Consider the following 12,148-nt stretch of genomic DNA (forward strand, 5'->3'; position numbering starts at 1 on the left):
CCTCCAAGTCGCATGGGTAACTTCCGGGGAAATTAAAATTTGATGCCGTTTCCTCGGTCATGTGATACAGGAGCCCGAATCATTTGATCAACTCACAGCTCGCAATCGTCTTACATTGTGAAGTCAACTCATCGTTATTTATGCAGCACATTTAAAGCAACAGCCGCAGCGGCAGCACGCTTTCTTGTAAAAAAAAAAAAAAATAGAAAAGAAAAGAAAAAAGAAAAAAAGAAAAAGAAAGAAAAAAGACTGACGTTAGGAATCACCCTAACAAGTTTTAATATAAAGATCCTACAGTGCTTTTTGTGGGGGGAATTTACAAATATTAATGATTTAAATACAACAGTCATCATATAAAATACAGCATTACCTGGCTATGATAAATATCAATCATCTACAGTGTTATTTATTATAGAGACTGGAGGTATGATATTAGCTGGAACAAGCATAACATATCGCCCACTGATGTCATGAATGTCAATAATCCGCCATTATTCTGTCAGTCTTTAGAGGTCAGAAAAATGGGAATTTGAATTTCAATATTTCTGTGACAGCTGTGCAAAATCCGCCTCCTGCAGGAAAAAAAAGATCCATAAATAGGTAATACTACCCCTGAGGTGAGGTGGAGAATTCGACAGGCAGTTATATTCATGATCCACCAGCCGGACATTTACTTTCAGAAAATTCTTACAAAATTGGCAATAACCAATAACTAATTGAAATCAAATTAGTTGTGTCACACGTTAAGTATTCAGTCTGTTTATTGTTGTTTATTTATGTATCATGTATTTGTTTACATTAGCTTTTTACTTTTTTTCTGGCTGCTACCTCGGCCAGGTCTGCCTGGTAAAAGAGATTTCTAATCTCAATGGAACTTTCATGTCAGATAAAGGTTAAATAATACATTTACAGGGTTTCGCTTGTCAGATGTCAGGATTTGATGGGTCTCTTTAGCAAACTGAGTGTGTGTGGATTTAGAAAGCTAATAAAATAGATCACCGTAGGCTGAGAGAAATGTTAACAGTAGACAAAATGAATGATCAGGAAGATGTTCAGCAGATTACTCAATAGCAAAAACAATAATTAATTGCAAGCCAAAAGAGAAAATCAACTGAAATGATAACAATTGATATCCCTTTGTTTCATTATGTACATATTTATGAATATGTTCAACCTGAATTACCACAACTGGGGCATCAGGGGGGATTTTCAGGCTGTTTAAACTGCAGAATATGAAGCAGGTTTTGGATTTTGTGGCGTCTTTATGGAGGCTGTTCAGAGTCGACAAAGCTCTCGGTGTCCCGTCTTATCTGTGCTGTTCACTAAAATATAGATTTCCCCCCCCAAAAAATGTGTGTTTATTATTTATTTATTCCCCCTTTGAAGACTGTGGGAATGCAGCTCAAGGTGACGACTGAAGGGAGCTGCAAGAGTGGTGCATTCGTGTGTAATCACATTGACTGGAAACACACCGATGGGAAGGTAGTTTGTGAAATCACTTCACGCCACATAACGCTGTGGTTTTGGTGATTATTTACGTTCTAATGAATATTTTATTGAATCTCTTAGAATACACGTTATTGGCCACGATGCTGCTACGTGTCTGTTTGCCTGATGCCTAAATTCCATGAAGCACATTTTCAGATTGCGAGTGTTTTGCAGCAAAGCTTCAAGTTTCCTTACAATAATGATCCACAGGATTTGTTAGCAATTTCTTTTTACTTCAACAATTTAATTAAGAAGGCATTTTAGAACCTGCTTGAACCACTGTTTAAAAGAAAACAACATTTCGATGACTGTCACACCTCACATCCAGCAGCTGGCAAAGAGACTACAATTGAAACTGGCTTTTTATTTTAGAATCAAGTCTTGCCTGTTTTTCGAGGCCAAAAGGAGACTGGTTGCTGCCACTTTTATGTCTGTGTTGGACTATGGAGATACCGTATACATGAATGCTTCCGCTCAAAGCCTGAGTGTTTTAGATTCAGTGTATCACGGCACTTTAAGGTTTATCACCAATTTTAAGTCTTTTACTCGTCATTGTTTCATGTACTCTCGTGTTGGATGGTCGGATTTGTCCACACGAAGGAAAAAACACTGGCATGTTTTAATTTATAAATGTATTTTAGGCTTGCTTCCTCGTTATTTCCAGGTTTTTATTTGTACAAAAGCTGCAAGTGGTTATAATGTGCGGTCACAGGATCTATTGCAACTGTCTGTTCCCAAGGTTGGAACTGAACGGGGAAAGAAAGTAAATCCGCTGCTCCCTCCACCTGGAACACTTCACAAAAAGACCGGAAACTGCAAGAGCTGCTAGATGTTTTGAAAGATATATATTTTTGCTAGTTATGTTTCTGATCTCTTCTGACATGTTCGTTTCTTATATCTTCTAAATTTCATCTCACCGTGTATAATGACTGTGATGTCTGTGTGGATGTCAATTGTGCTGCTGCCTGTCTTGGCCAGGACACTTTTGAAAAAGAGGATTTTTAATCTCAACGAGCCTTCTCCTGGTGAAATAAAGGTTAAATTTCTAAAAAAATAAATAAATAAAAACATACCATCACCATAAACGAGCATTTAAAAGGTTTTATTTGAGAAAAGTCAGACGTGTCACAAAACATAGTTGATCCAATAACAAAAGCAGTTTAACATTTTGTTTCAACAGCATGAAAATAGCTACATGTGGATGTGATCGATCGTGTGATTGATGATCTGCGGGATGACGGAACTCCGTGTTGATCGTACTTCTAAAAACAGACCTACAACAAGATCAGCAATAAAAAAGTCAATGCAATTTTTGGGTCGAGTGTAGGAAGTGTGGGTAAGGCGGATGAATGGCTGAGAGCCGACTGAGGCGCCGCGGGGTCCACGTCACCGTTAGGCTTGCTGACAAGAGTGAAAAGTGCAAGATTTCTCCAGATCTGTAGGGAAGAGAAAGAAAAATCCAATAAACATTTTAATAAAGAATAAGATTTTATAACATATGTTGACTTGCTGTTCTTGATCTGAGCCACAGTCACCTGGAGTCGAGTCACTGCAGTGTCTGAGCGAGGCCATGGCGTTGGTGTACTCTGGTCCCAAAAACTGCCCGTAGGATTTTCCAGCTGCAACCTCCTGCAGACATTGAGTGGAGTCTTTGAAGAGGAGGTTCTTTCCTTGGTCTGACTGGAACAGTTTGAATGTGGGATCGCTGCCACTGGATCCAAACTTGGCCTATAAAGGAAAAACAACATTTAGGTTAAAAATGTATGTTTAGATTTTGCATAATGCTGTTTATCAGACATCTTATCAGTAACACAGATCAACAGCGTTTACTTAAAAAAAAATTTATGTGCAAAATTGTGCAAAAAAAGACAATTTTAGCATTTGACCCAGAATTTTTTATCTATTAGTTCGACAGCTGGACTTGATATTCTGCTGTACATCCATAGTGTACAGATTTCTCAAAGCCACATTATCATTCTCTAGTTTGGTGAAAAAGTTAAAATAACTAACTAACTAACTAACTAACTAACTAACTAACTAACTAACTAACTAAATAAATACACAGATAGATAGATAGATAGATAGATAGATAGATAGATAGATAGATAAATAAATCTTATCATTAGAAATGAAGAGCTAAAATTGCAAATATTCAACAAAACCACAGAAACACTGATTCCTTTAAAAACCTTGGCACAAGGTGCAAAAAGGACTGAACTGATAATTTGATTTATTAAAACTTGCTGATGAATTTTCTGCTGAGTAATGCAGCTCGCTGGTGTGTAGGAGATGAATAGGACACCAACAAACCAAAAAGTTGCTGCTCAGAGGCTCCACATGCATCCACAGTCCCTTTATCAGGTCAGCCAGTTTGTGGTGATTTGATTAACAGCTCGTTTGTTTGTGAATAGGCAGTGCTCAATCATGATCAGAGGGGCAGTGATTACATTAGGCAAATACATTAGTTTACTGTCACAAAGGTAACTGACAGTTATTTTGGTGGTTAGTTCGAATGGATTTCAAGCAAAATGCAGCTCAGCTGCTGAGCGAATAAAAGAAAATTCAAAATATTACATTTCAGCACTTGAACCTGAATGTTACTTTGATAAATCTGCAAATATTCAGTTATTTCCTTAAAAACAGGCGTGGCAGTAACCTTCCACTCAAAAACCCGCTCAAGTCCCACTCCATGTATCCAAAACTTAGAATGATCTTAAAGCCTGCCACTGACCTGCTGGTCCTGGAGGATGCGGATCACGTCGGCGCGGCTCTCTGGACGAGTCACCACAGCGTGTGCAGGCACAATGGCCAAGTGACAATTGGCGAAATCAGTGATTTCCGCTGGCTCCTTCCCAGGGCAGATGAGCTGGTAGTCACCAGAGCTCACGGCGCTGGCCCACGCTGGCCCAACACCTTCGACAAAAAGGAGAACTCAGGTGAACACTTACATTCACTGAAAACAGCAGAGCGATGGTGTGAATACAGGTCAGTGTCGGCCTCTTACCGTCACTGTTTTCTTTAACGATTGTGTGTTTAATGAAGGCAACATCACCAGCACCTTCAACCAGGCATCTATAATGACAGGAAAAGCATATTCAGGAATAACAATGTGGATGTTTCCAACCTTATAAGGGTTCTCTGGACAAGCAATTACATTCATTATTGATTTTTTTTTAAATATGTGCTTTGTTGTGAAATACAAATGTCAATACCGCTGTCATGTCTGCGTCTTATAACTGGAGCAGTAGTTGGAGGCTTAGCATAAAGAAACAAGCAGCGAGATTGCAGCAAACCAGTTGTCAGCACACCTAAAGCTCACTTATTAATACAGGAGCATCACCTTTCCTTGAGCCATACACAAACAAAAAAAAAGAATCACTTCTGGTTTTAGGGAGGGCATTACGGAACCCTGGAAGGGACACGGAGAAAGAAAAAAAACAGGGAGAGGGAAAAAATAGAGGTATCTTTTGAGAGATGTCAAAAAACTTTCTCGGGATCTTGCAAAAACTTTTGTGAGATCTCGTAAAACTATCGGTAACTTCTGGGTCTTTTTGGCAGTATGGAGACGATGGAAGACACCCACCCATACTAGAGTTTTATTTTGGAAACGGCCTAAACTATAAAGACATTCAAGCAGTGCTTAGCAAGAGGCACAGTTTTCACAAAACATCCAATAAGATTGACGTGACTTTCCCAAGAAAGTTTTGCGACATCTCGCAGAAGATACTTCCATTTTTTTCCCCCTCTCTCTGTTTTTTCTTTTCTTTCTCCATGTCCCTTCTGGGCACAATGCTGTAGCTAATTCTTGGCAAACACAATTCTATCTGTGTGCAAAGTAAAAGAGATAAAACACATTATCTAGTCAGCTTTACTAAGCTATAGGCCAGTTGTTTCAGTCTGATTCCAGTCCCTAGCTACTAACGTCTTGAACTTTACACCCAGCACAAAAAGAGTTTCAAAAGAAGGCCAGGCTGCTCCTTTCTGTGTTGTATTTGATGCAGAGACACTGCTGCCTCTCACTGTACCTGAAGGCTCCAGCGTAGCCGTAGTACTGCTCATCAGCGCTGGCTTTGCACTTGGCCTCGTCTCCCACAGCTTTGCCGCTGCCGGCACACTGGCTGCAGAACGGGGAGTTGGCATCGGCTCCGGGGGCACAGCCACTGCTGAAGAACTTAGCTGAGGATGAGAAGAGACGCAGTCAGAGGCTGAAAAAGAGCGACTCCTTCTCTTAAAAACAACAGTTGTAGAATCAGAATCAGAAGGTTGTACACGCAAACAAGGAATCTGACTCTGGAGAATCTCAACTTACATACCTTACACACTTTACGATTGAGAACAAGGAAATATTATGGGAGACGTTAAATAATGATTTTTTAAAATGTGGTTTTGGATATATATCAAATTAATTTATAAGCAAGACCACAGATTTCCCCAAATTTCATCAAAATGTACGACTAAGGTTTGTCTGCGCAGAATTGTTGTTCTTTTTAATTTCACATATTTGTAATTTCAAACTCAAGACGTCACTTACTGAAGTCACAGTCTTTGGTCCTTTCATAGATGCGACCCATGGGGATGTTCCAGCCAGCTGTTCTGCCCATGCCCGTGTGGCAGGACTTCTTGCCCTGCAGGGTCTCCCAGGTCACCCCTGAACTCTTCTTTACCACAGCGACGGCGTAGTAAGAGGAGGCTACGCCTGAGAGTGGCAGCACAGGACACGATGGCATCAGAAAACCATTAGTGCATTAAACTTAATTTAATTTAGACTAATTGTTATAAAAGAGTAGACAATGTTGCTGCTTAATTTACAAATAAACTCTAGTATATATTATCATTATAGGGAAAATGTTGAAATTACTCCAGTTAACTGCAAACAGAACCTCTTTCAGCCATTGTGCAGTAGGGCACCTGGACATGGTGAGCTTTTCTTTTTGAGAAATTTCATATTTTTTCTTCGAATTGAAAAAAAACCCCAGCTCTTTCTAGGAAACATTTCCAGGAATTATATGTATACAGTAGACACAGGTAGATTTTTTTAATGGTCATTGATGGGAGCGTTACAGTTAAATGATGCCCTTTTTATGCCTTTTTCAATCATTCTATACGAGTGAAAATACTGTTATTTTGTTCTTTAAGTTATCAATGTTGTAATCTAGGCTAAGTTTATTACCTTCAGAACTGCTGCACAGGTCTGCGGAGAGAGAAGATGCACTTATTATTCATGTGGAATAGGTTTAAGTAAACACAGGATTTTTGTGACGATGCGCTGTGCCGTCGTACTGTTTTCGTACTGCTCCACCATGACAGGAACCAGACCACACTTCCCGGCTGTGTACACCTGTCCTCCGTCCACTGCCATCGCATCAGCCTCTTTGCGCTGCACCGACAATTCAAACAGCACATAATCAGGGAGACAAATTCCACACAATGGAGCAAAAAAAAAAAAAAGATTTCTATATTTTCATCGGACTTTACCATAATCTTTTTCAGGCACTCGTCAACTGTAGGAGCACTCTGGCACTCGATGACGGCGTTTTCACCGTCCACACTGTTGATGCTCCACGTGTCACACTTGACGGTCTCGGCGTGGCCCACAGCGCACCACTTGATGGCAGGGGATACAGTGCCTGGCAGCTGCTCTGGAGAGCGAAGCGCAACATAATCAGAAACATGCAGGCTGATGTCTGTTTAATAAAAGTGTTCTTTTTTTCGGCAGGATTTTTATATACATCTGTGTGCTTGTCATGCTTGTTTTGTTTTTTTTTCAGTACCTTTCTTAAGGGAGCGGAGGACACTCATGTATTCAGCGCCCAGATACAGGAAGGAGTCTGTGTTTGGGGGCAGCTTCACCAGCTTCGTTGTTGAATCCTTGAACATCAGGTTCTTGCCTGTGTAGCCTTCTGACGAGAAGAGGTTAAAGCCCTGCAAAGACACCGAGTAAGTTAAGCTGTTGTGAAAGCACCGAGCACAGCGTGAGGCAACCGAAACACAAGTTACACTTTGAAGTCTGTTACAAAAGTGCAGCATTTCGTCAAGTCGTCGACTCTGCTACTTGCTCACTATGTCGTACAAATAACTTTAACTAGTAACTATAGATTGTTTACCTGTACTCCGTTGAGGCTTGTCCAGATGAACTCAGCCAGCTGTGCGTCCTTGCGGGTGACAACAGCGTGAGCCGGCACTCTGGCCAGGTTGCAGGTCTTGTAGTTGTCGATAGGTGCTCTGCTGTTGTCCTTGCACAGCAGCTCGTACTTGGACTTCTCAGCATCTGGATGTGCGACATAGCAGAAAGTTGTACTTACAAATAACATTTTTCTTACTGCCAGAATTTGTTAAAGTTGCTGATTTGGTAAAGAATTACAAAACAGATATAACCTTCTTAACCTTATAAGACCCGAGCTCTTGTTGGATATGCATTTTTTAAAATTATTATTTCTCTTTAATAAAAGATAAAAAAGAATACTTTTTTTTAAAATATAAAGAAAAAATAAAAACAAATAAAAAATATAAAAAATATAAAAAATAAAAATCTATTGAAAAAATAGTAATTAATAAATAAATAAATAAAAACAACAATAATGATAAAATAATAACATTAAAAAAAAGAATTAACTACTGTGGTAATATAACCCAAAATGTGATGTCCATGTGGCCGCCAGCTCTGAAGAGGTTATAGTCCATCTCCAGTCAATGATTACAACAATAAAAACTCACCTCTAAAATGGTAAAGTGGATCACAAGTTGTAAAATGTTAGAATGTCTAATGCATTTATTTGAATAATAAAAATGGGAGCTGGTTTGTCTCTAATATTTTTTTTCTGTAATTATGGCTCCAGAAGCTACATAACGTTCAGCTGTCGTCATATTGATGTGATAGTTCCGCCTGACAGCCTGAATTTTGTTGTTATTAACAAGTATGAAGATACGTAAAATGTGGATAGCGGGGAAAAAAAAGAAGAACCGCACACTTGGCATGACATTTGACCTAGTCAAGGTCCGGGTACGTTGTTTTATAAAACAGAATTAGAACAACTTATCAGCTCAATACTTGATGACATATTAGAATCCATATTGGCATCATACTGACCAGGTACGGTGAGATGCTTCACAAAGGCCACTTCTCCGGCATCCTCCACCAGACACCTATATGAGGCAGAACAATCCAGAGTTACATCCACCTCATAGGCTTGTTTGTGTTTATCCATAAGAAAACATCAAATAAGGTATTAAAAAAATATATATTTAAAAAAAACCCAGAAGGGACAATTAGATGAGTTTAAATGATAAAGATGAATAAAAGTGACAACTGAGAAGCATCAAAGACAGACTAGTACTGACTGGAAGGCTCCGGCGTAGTCATAGTAGGGCTCGCTGTGAGACCTGGAGCAGTCTCCCTTGCACAGTTCACACAGCTTACTGCCCCTTGTTGCCCCTGGGGCACAGCTGGCCTGGAAGAAACTGCTCACCGCTGTGAAACAAAAAAGCAAGCACGCAAGCAAAGACATTAGACACAGTGCTGCTGCAAGTCAAAGAATCAATCTGTGTTGTTTTTTTTTTAAATTTAGAATATAAAGGGAAATGTACACCGTTGCCTATAAAGTTGGAATGATTTTTGTTATCAGACACATCCCTCTTTTTATTTCTATTTATACACATATAAGTCATCACTTTTGACCAGGTGCAATGATCACATACTGAGTCCCAGTTACTCAGGTGAAACCAGTTCTGACTTCAGGATCTGACAGAAGAGTCGAAGAGTCAACAAGCTGGTGGACAGTATGCCACCATGTCTTAACACATTGATCTGTGTCAGGGGTGGCCAGACTCAATATTAGTGGCATTTAAAAGAGCAATATTGGACGTTCTAGTGCATGAAATCCCCTCGAATATGTGTTTCCTGTTATTTGACCAAGGTTGAAAAATTGAAACAAAAGCCTTAATCCTGGTGTTCAATACCCCCAATTTAGTTTAAGCCTGAACACAAAGTTAAAAAAAAGTTAATTGTGGTTTAATTTTACTGTGATATATATTGTCTGTATGTTGTGATATCAATAAAGTTGCATTGTCACAATCACTTCATTAGAAGAGGTAAAAAAAACAACATTTTATTCCAACTTTATGGGCAACAGTGTATCACAAGTTGTCATAAATGATCATAAGGTGGGCTTTTAGAGTGGACTAATTTCAAAAAATTAAATATACTGAGAATAAAAAAGCTGACATCAGCTAAGAAACTGACTTGAACTGACTTTGTTCAAAGGGTTATGAGTCCCTGTTGGGTGGTTAACTTCTTCTAACTCCCAGTAAACCACAGTTTGGTGATTTCACACCCCAGTTATGCATAGATTAAACAATTAAGTTCCTTGAATTGAGGAAGACCAGCCTCCTATCTGACTCCAGACAGTAAAAACGTCAAACTGCCCCGGAGGTGTCTAAAAGCTCTAATGTCCCACAAAAAGCTGAGCGCTTGACCTCAGTGTCAGCTTTTGTCCGAGGACAGTGTAAAAACAAGTCACTCACCCTCCTCCACAGGTTTGTCCTCGATGCCTGCCCACTCGAGTATGTTCATGGTCAACAGAGTTCCGATGGGAATGTTCCAGCCGGCAGATTTTCCCAGACCAGTGTGGCAAGATTTCTTCCCCTTGAGATCTCTGAAGCCAAATCCGCTGCCCTTCTTCACAACAGCGACGGCGTAGTAGCAGGTGTCGGAAGCTAGACGCACGCAAAGAAGATGTTTTAAACAGTTAAAGCATCTTGTTAGCTATTCATAATGGCACCCACGTTGCTTATTACATCAGTAAAGACCACATACTGGTGCCGTAGTCCTCAGCAATGATGGGCTGCAGGTCGTAGTTGTTCAGTCCAGCGGTGAAAACGTCGCCTCCATCCAAAGTAATAGCGTCTGCATCACCGGCCTGCCAGAGAATACTAATTATCACCAACCAGCAGCAGCAGCAGCAGCAGCATTTTTAATCTGAGTGCGGAATCTTTTCATATGTCTTTTGTTGGTAATTAAATGCAGTTACAGGAGTCAACTTCTATGATGCGGTTTCAAAAACTTAAGGGTCCATTGACAACAGTATTAAAAGCAGTTTGAAATAAATCCACCATAAATGCTACTAGTTGTAAACTAATATACAGCTATTATGTATTGCATAATGAATGCTTTCACTGTTGATACATATATGTTCTTTTCTTAAATGCAAGACTGATTTTTTTTTTGGCAGAAAGTAATTGAGTACATTTACTCAAATACTGCACACTTTGAAAGGACTAGTGCTTCAGTATTTCTCTTTTATCAAATTGTTTTGATTTTAAAATCCTTCTTTAAGTCTGAAAATGAGATCCAATGAGTACTTTTACATCAGATTTTTATTTTATTTTTCATAGTTTTTGACTTTCTGCTTTTACTTAAGCAAGCTTCTGAATCCAGAACAAACTTGCAGTGATGTTTGAATCGTGATATTGAAGAACTATGAGTGCTTCTAAATCAGCAAAGCACCTGAGTCCTTCTTTCACCGCTTGTTTATTCATCAGTGCACGATTCATTTTTGCATTTTTGCATTTGCAGCATCCACTGCTCAGCCTTCCGCAAAGGCTAAAAAGATGAAATCAGACATTGGTAGTATTTTTGCATAGCTCTGAATAACTTTCTCACCTTGATCGCAACAATGCAGTCGATGGTGTTGTCTTTCTTCACGCAGGAGAACGCGGGAGCTGCAGTTGCCAGAGCCAAACATTTCTGGTACTCTGCGTCCGACTTGACGCACCATTTCACCTTCTCAGCTGGAGCCGCCAGCACGGTGGCTGTGGATGCAAGGGGATGTCAGTTTAGGTATTTACAAAATTGAAAATAAATACATCAATTAATCAGTGTGTGATGTAAAATAAGAAAAAATGTGCCAGTCTTTACCGAGGAATCCGAGCAGCGTGGCGCAGAGGAGAAGCTTCATGTCGGCTGTGATGAGCAGAGCAGATTGTCAGAGAGGCTGCTCTGCCTTTTATAGCAAACCTGGCTGGACCGGGACTGGAGATAAAATGCCACAGTTTGCTCAGGTTTCCTAATGTGTGCGTGTGCGGGTGCGTGGGTGTGTACTTTAGTGGTAATGAGAGAGAGAGAGAGAGAGAGAGAGAGAGAGAGATAGAGAGATTGCATTCCCCCAAATTTCCACATACTGGAAATTCACAGGCAGCATTTCCAACTATGGCTTTGCACACTTTGTAGTCGTGCAAAACAGCAACACGTGCAGAGGAATGTGCTTCTGCTGACTTTTTCTGGAAGTTGGGTGATCGGTTACGGGATTTGAGTCTCTATCAGGCTGCATGTCGGGTCATACAGGTCAACACAATCAGCAGCAAAGAGTTTGAACTGCACCTATGGATGAGTTTTGAGTGCTTTTGCATTGACATCTTTCAAATGGCTACGAATTCGATATCAGCTTTAGCAACGGTGAATGAAACATTAATAGCACAGTGTAAAAATACTCTTTTACGAGTTAAAAACTGTATTTCCAAAATCCAACAGCAAAATATTCCCCGGATCTGAGTCACTAATGTGTGTTTAACTCTCCTTGTTGGAGGTGGAGCTACTTTGTGGTGTTGGACAGTTTAAAACGCAGAATTGCATCGTATGTTTTTTGTAAATTGATCTGTTTTTTTT

General features: G+C 39.8%; 1 protein-coding gene across 1 annotated transcript in view; it reads right to left on the reverse strand.

The window, feature by feature from the left end:
* Positions 1 to 2,574: 2,574 nt before the first annotated feature.
* The window catches only part of tfa (transferrin-a), a 14,366-nt gene continuing 4,792 nt past the window's right edge, over positions 2,575 to 12,148 (reverse strand). The window contains exons 2-18 of the mRNA XM_008285750.1: positions 11,402 to 11,446; positions 11,147 to 11,295; positions 10,301 to 10,403; positions 10,009 to 10,200; positions 8,827 to 8,956; positions 8,576 to 8,631; positions 7,593 to 7,756; positions 7,260 to 7,410; positions 6,964 to 7,127; positions 6,769 to 6,865; positions 6,659 to 6,679; positions 6,020 to 6,184; positions 5,514 to 5,664; positions 4,493 to 4,560; positions 4,220 to 4,401; positions 3,024 to 3,216; positions 2,575 to 2,924 (exon numbers count right to left, since the gene is read on the reverse strand). Of these exons, the coding sequence (XP_008283972.1) occupies positions 2,881 to 2,924; positions 3,024 to 3,216; positions 4,220 to 4,401; positions 4,493 to 4,560; positions 5,514 to 5,664; positions 6,020 to 6,184; positions 6,659 to 6,679; positions 6,769 to 6,865; positions 6,964 to 7,127; positions 7,260 to 7,410; positions 7,593 to 7,756; positions 8,576 to 8,631; positions 8,827 to 8,956; positions 10,009 to 10,200; positions 10,301 to 10,403; positions 11,147 to 11,295; positions 11,402 to 11,441 (2,070 nt within the window). The 5' untranslated portion in view covers positions 11,442 to 11,446 and the 3' untranslated portion in view covers positions 2,575 to 2,880. The remainder of the gene's footprint in view (positions 2,925 to 3,023; positions 3,217 to 4,219; positions 4,402 to 4,492; positions 4,561 to 5,513; positions 5,665 to 6,019; positions 6,185 to 6,658; positions 6,680 to 6,768; positions 6,866 to 6,963; positions 7,128 to 7,259; positions 7,411 to 7,592; positions 7,757 to 8,575; positions 8,632 to 8,826; positions 8,957 to 10,008; positions 10,201 to 10,300; positions 10,404 to 11,146; positions 11,296 to 11,401; positions 11,447 to 12,148) is intronic.

The sequence above is a fragment of the Stegastes partitus genome, unplaced genomic scaffold, assembly GCF_000690725.1.
Source record: "Stegastes partitus isolate 25-593 unplaced genomic scaffold, Stegastes_partitus-1.0.2 Scaffold415, whole genome shotgun sequence".
Lineage (NCBI taxonomy): Eukaryota > Metazoa > Chordata > Actinopteri > Pomacentridae > Stegastes > Stegastes partitus.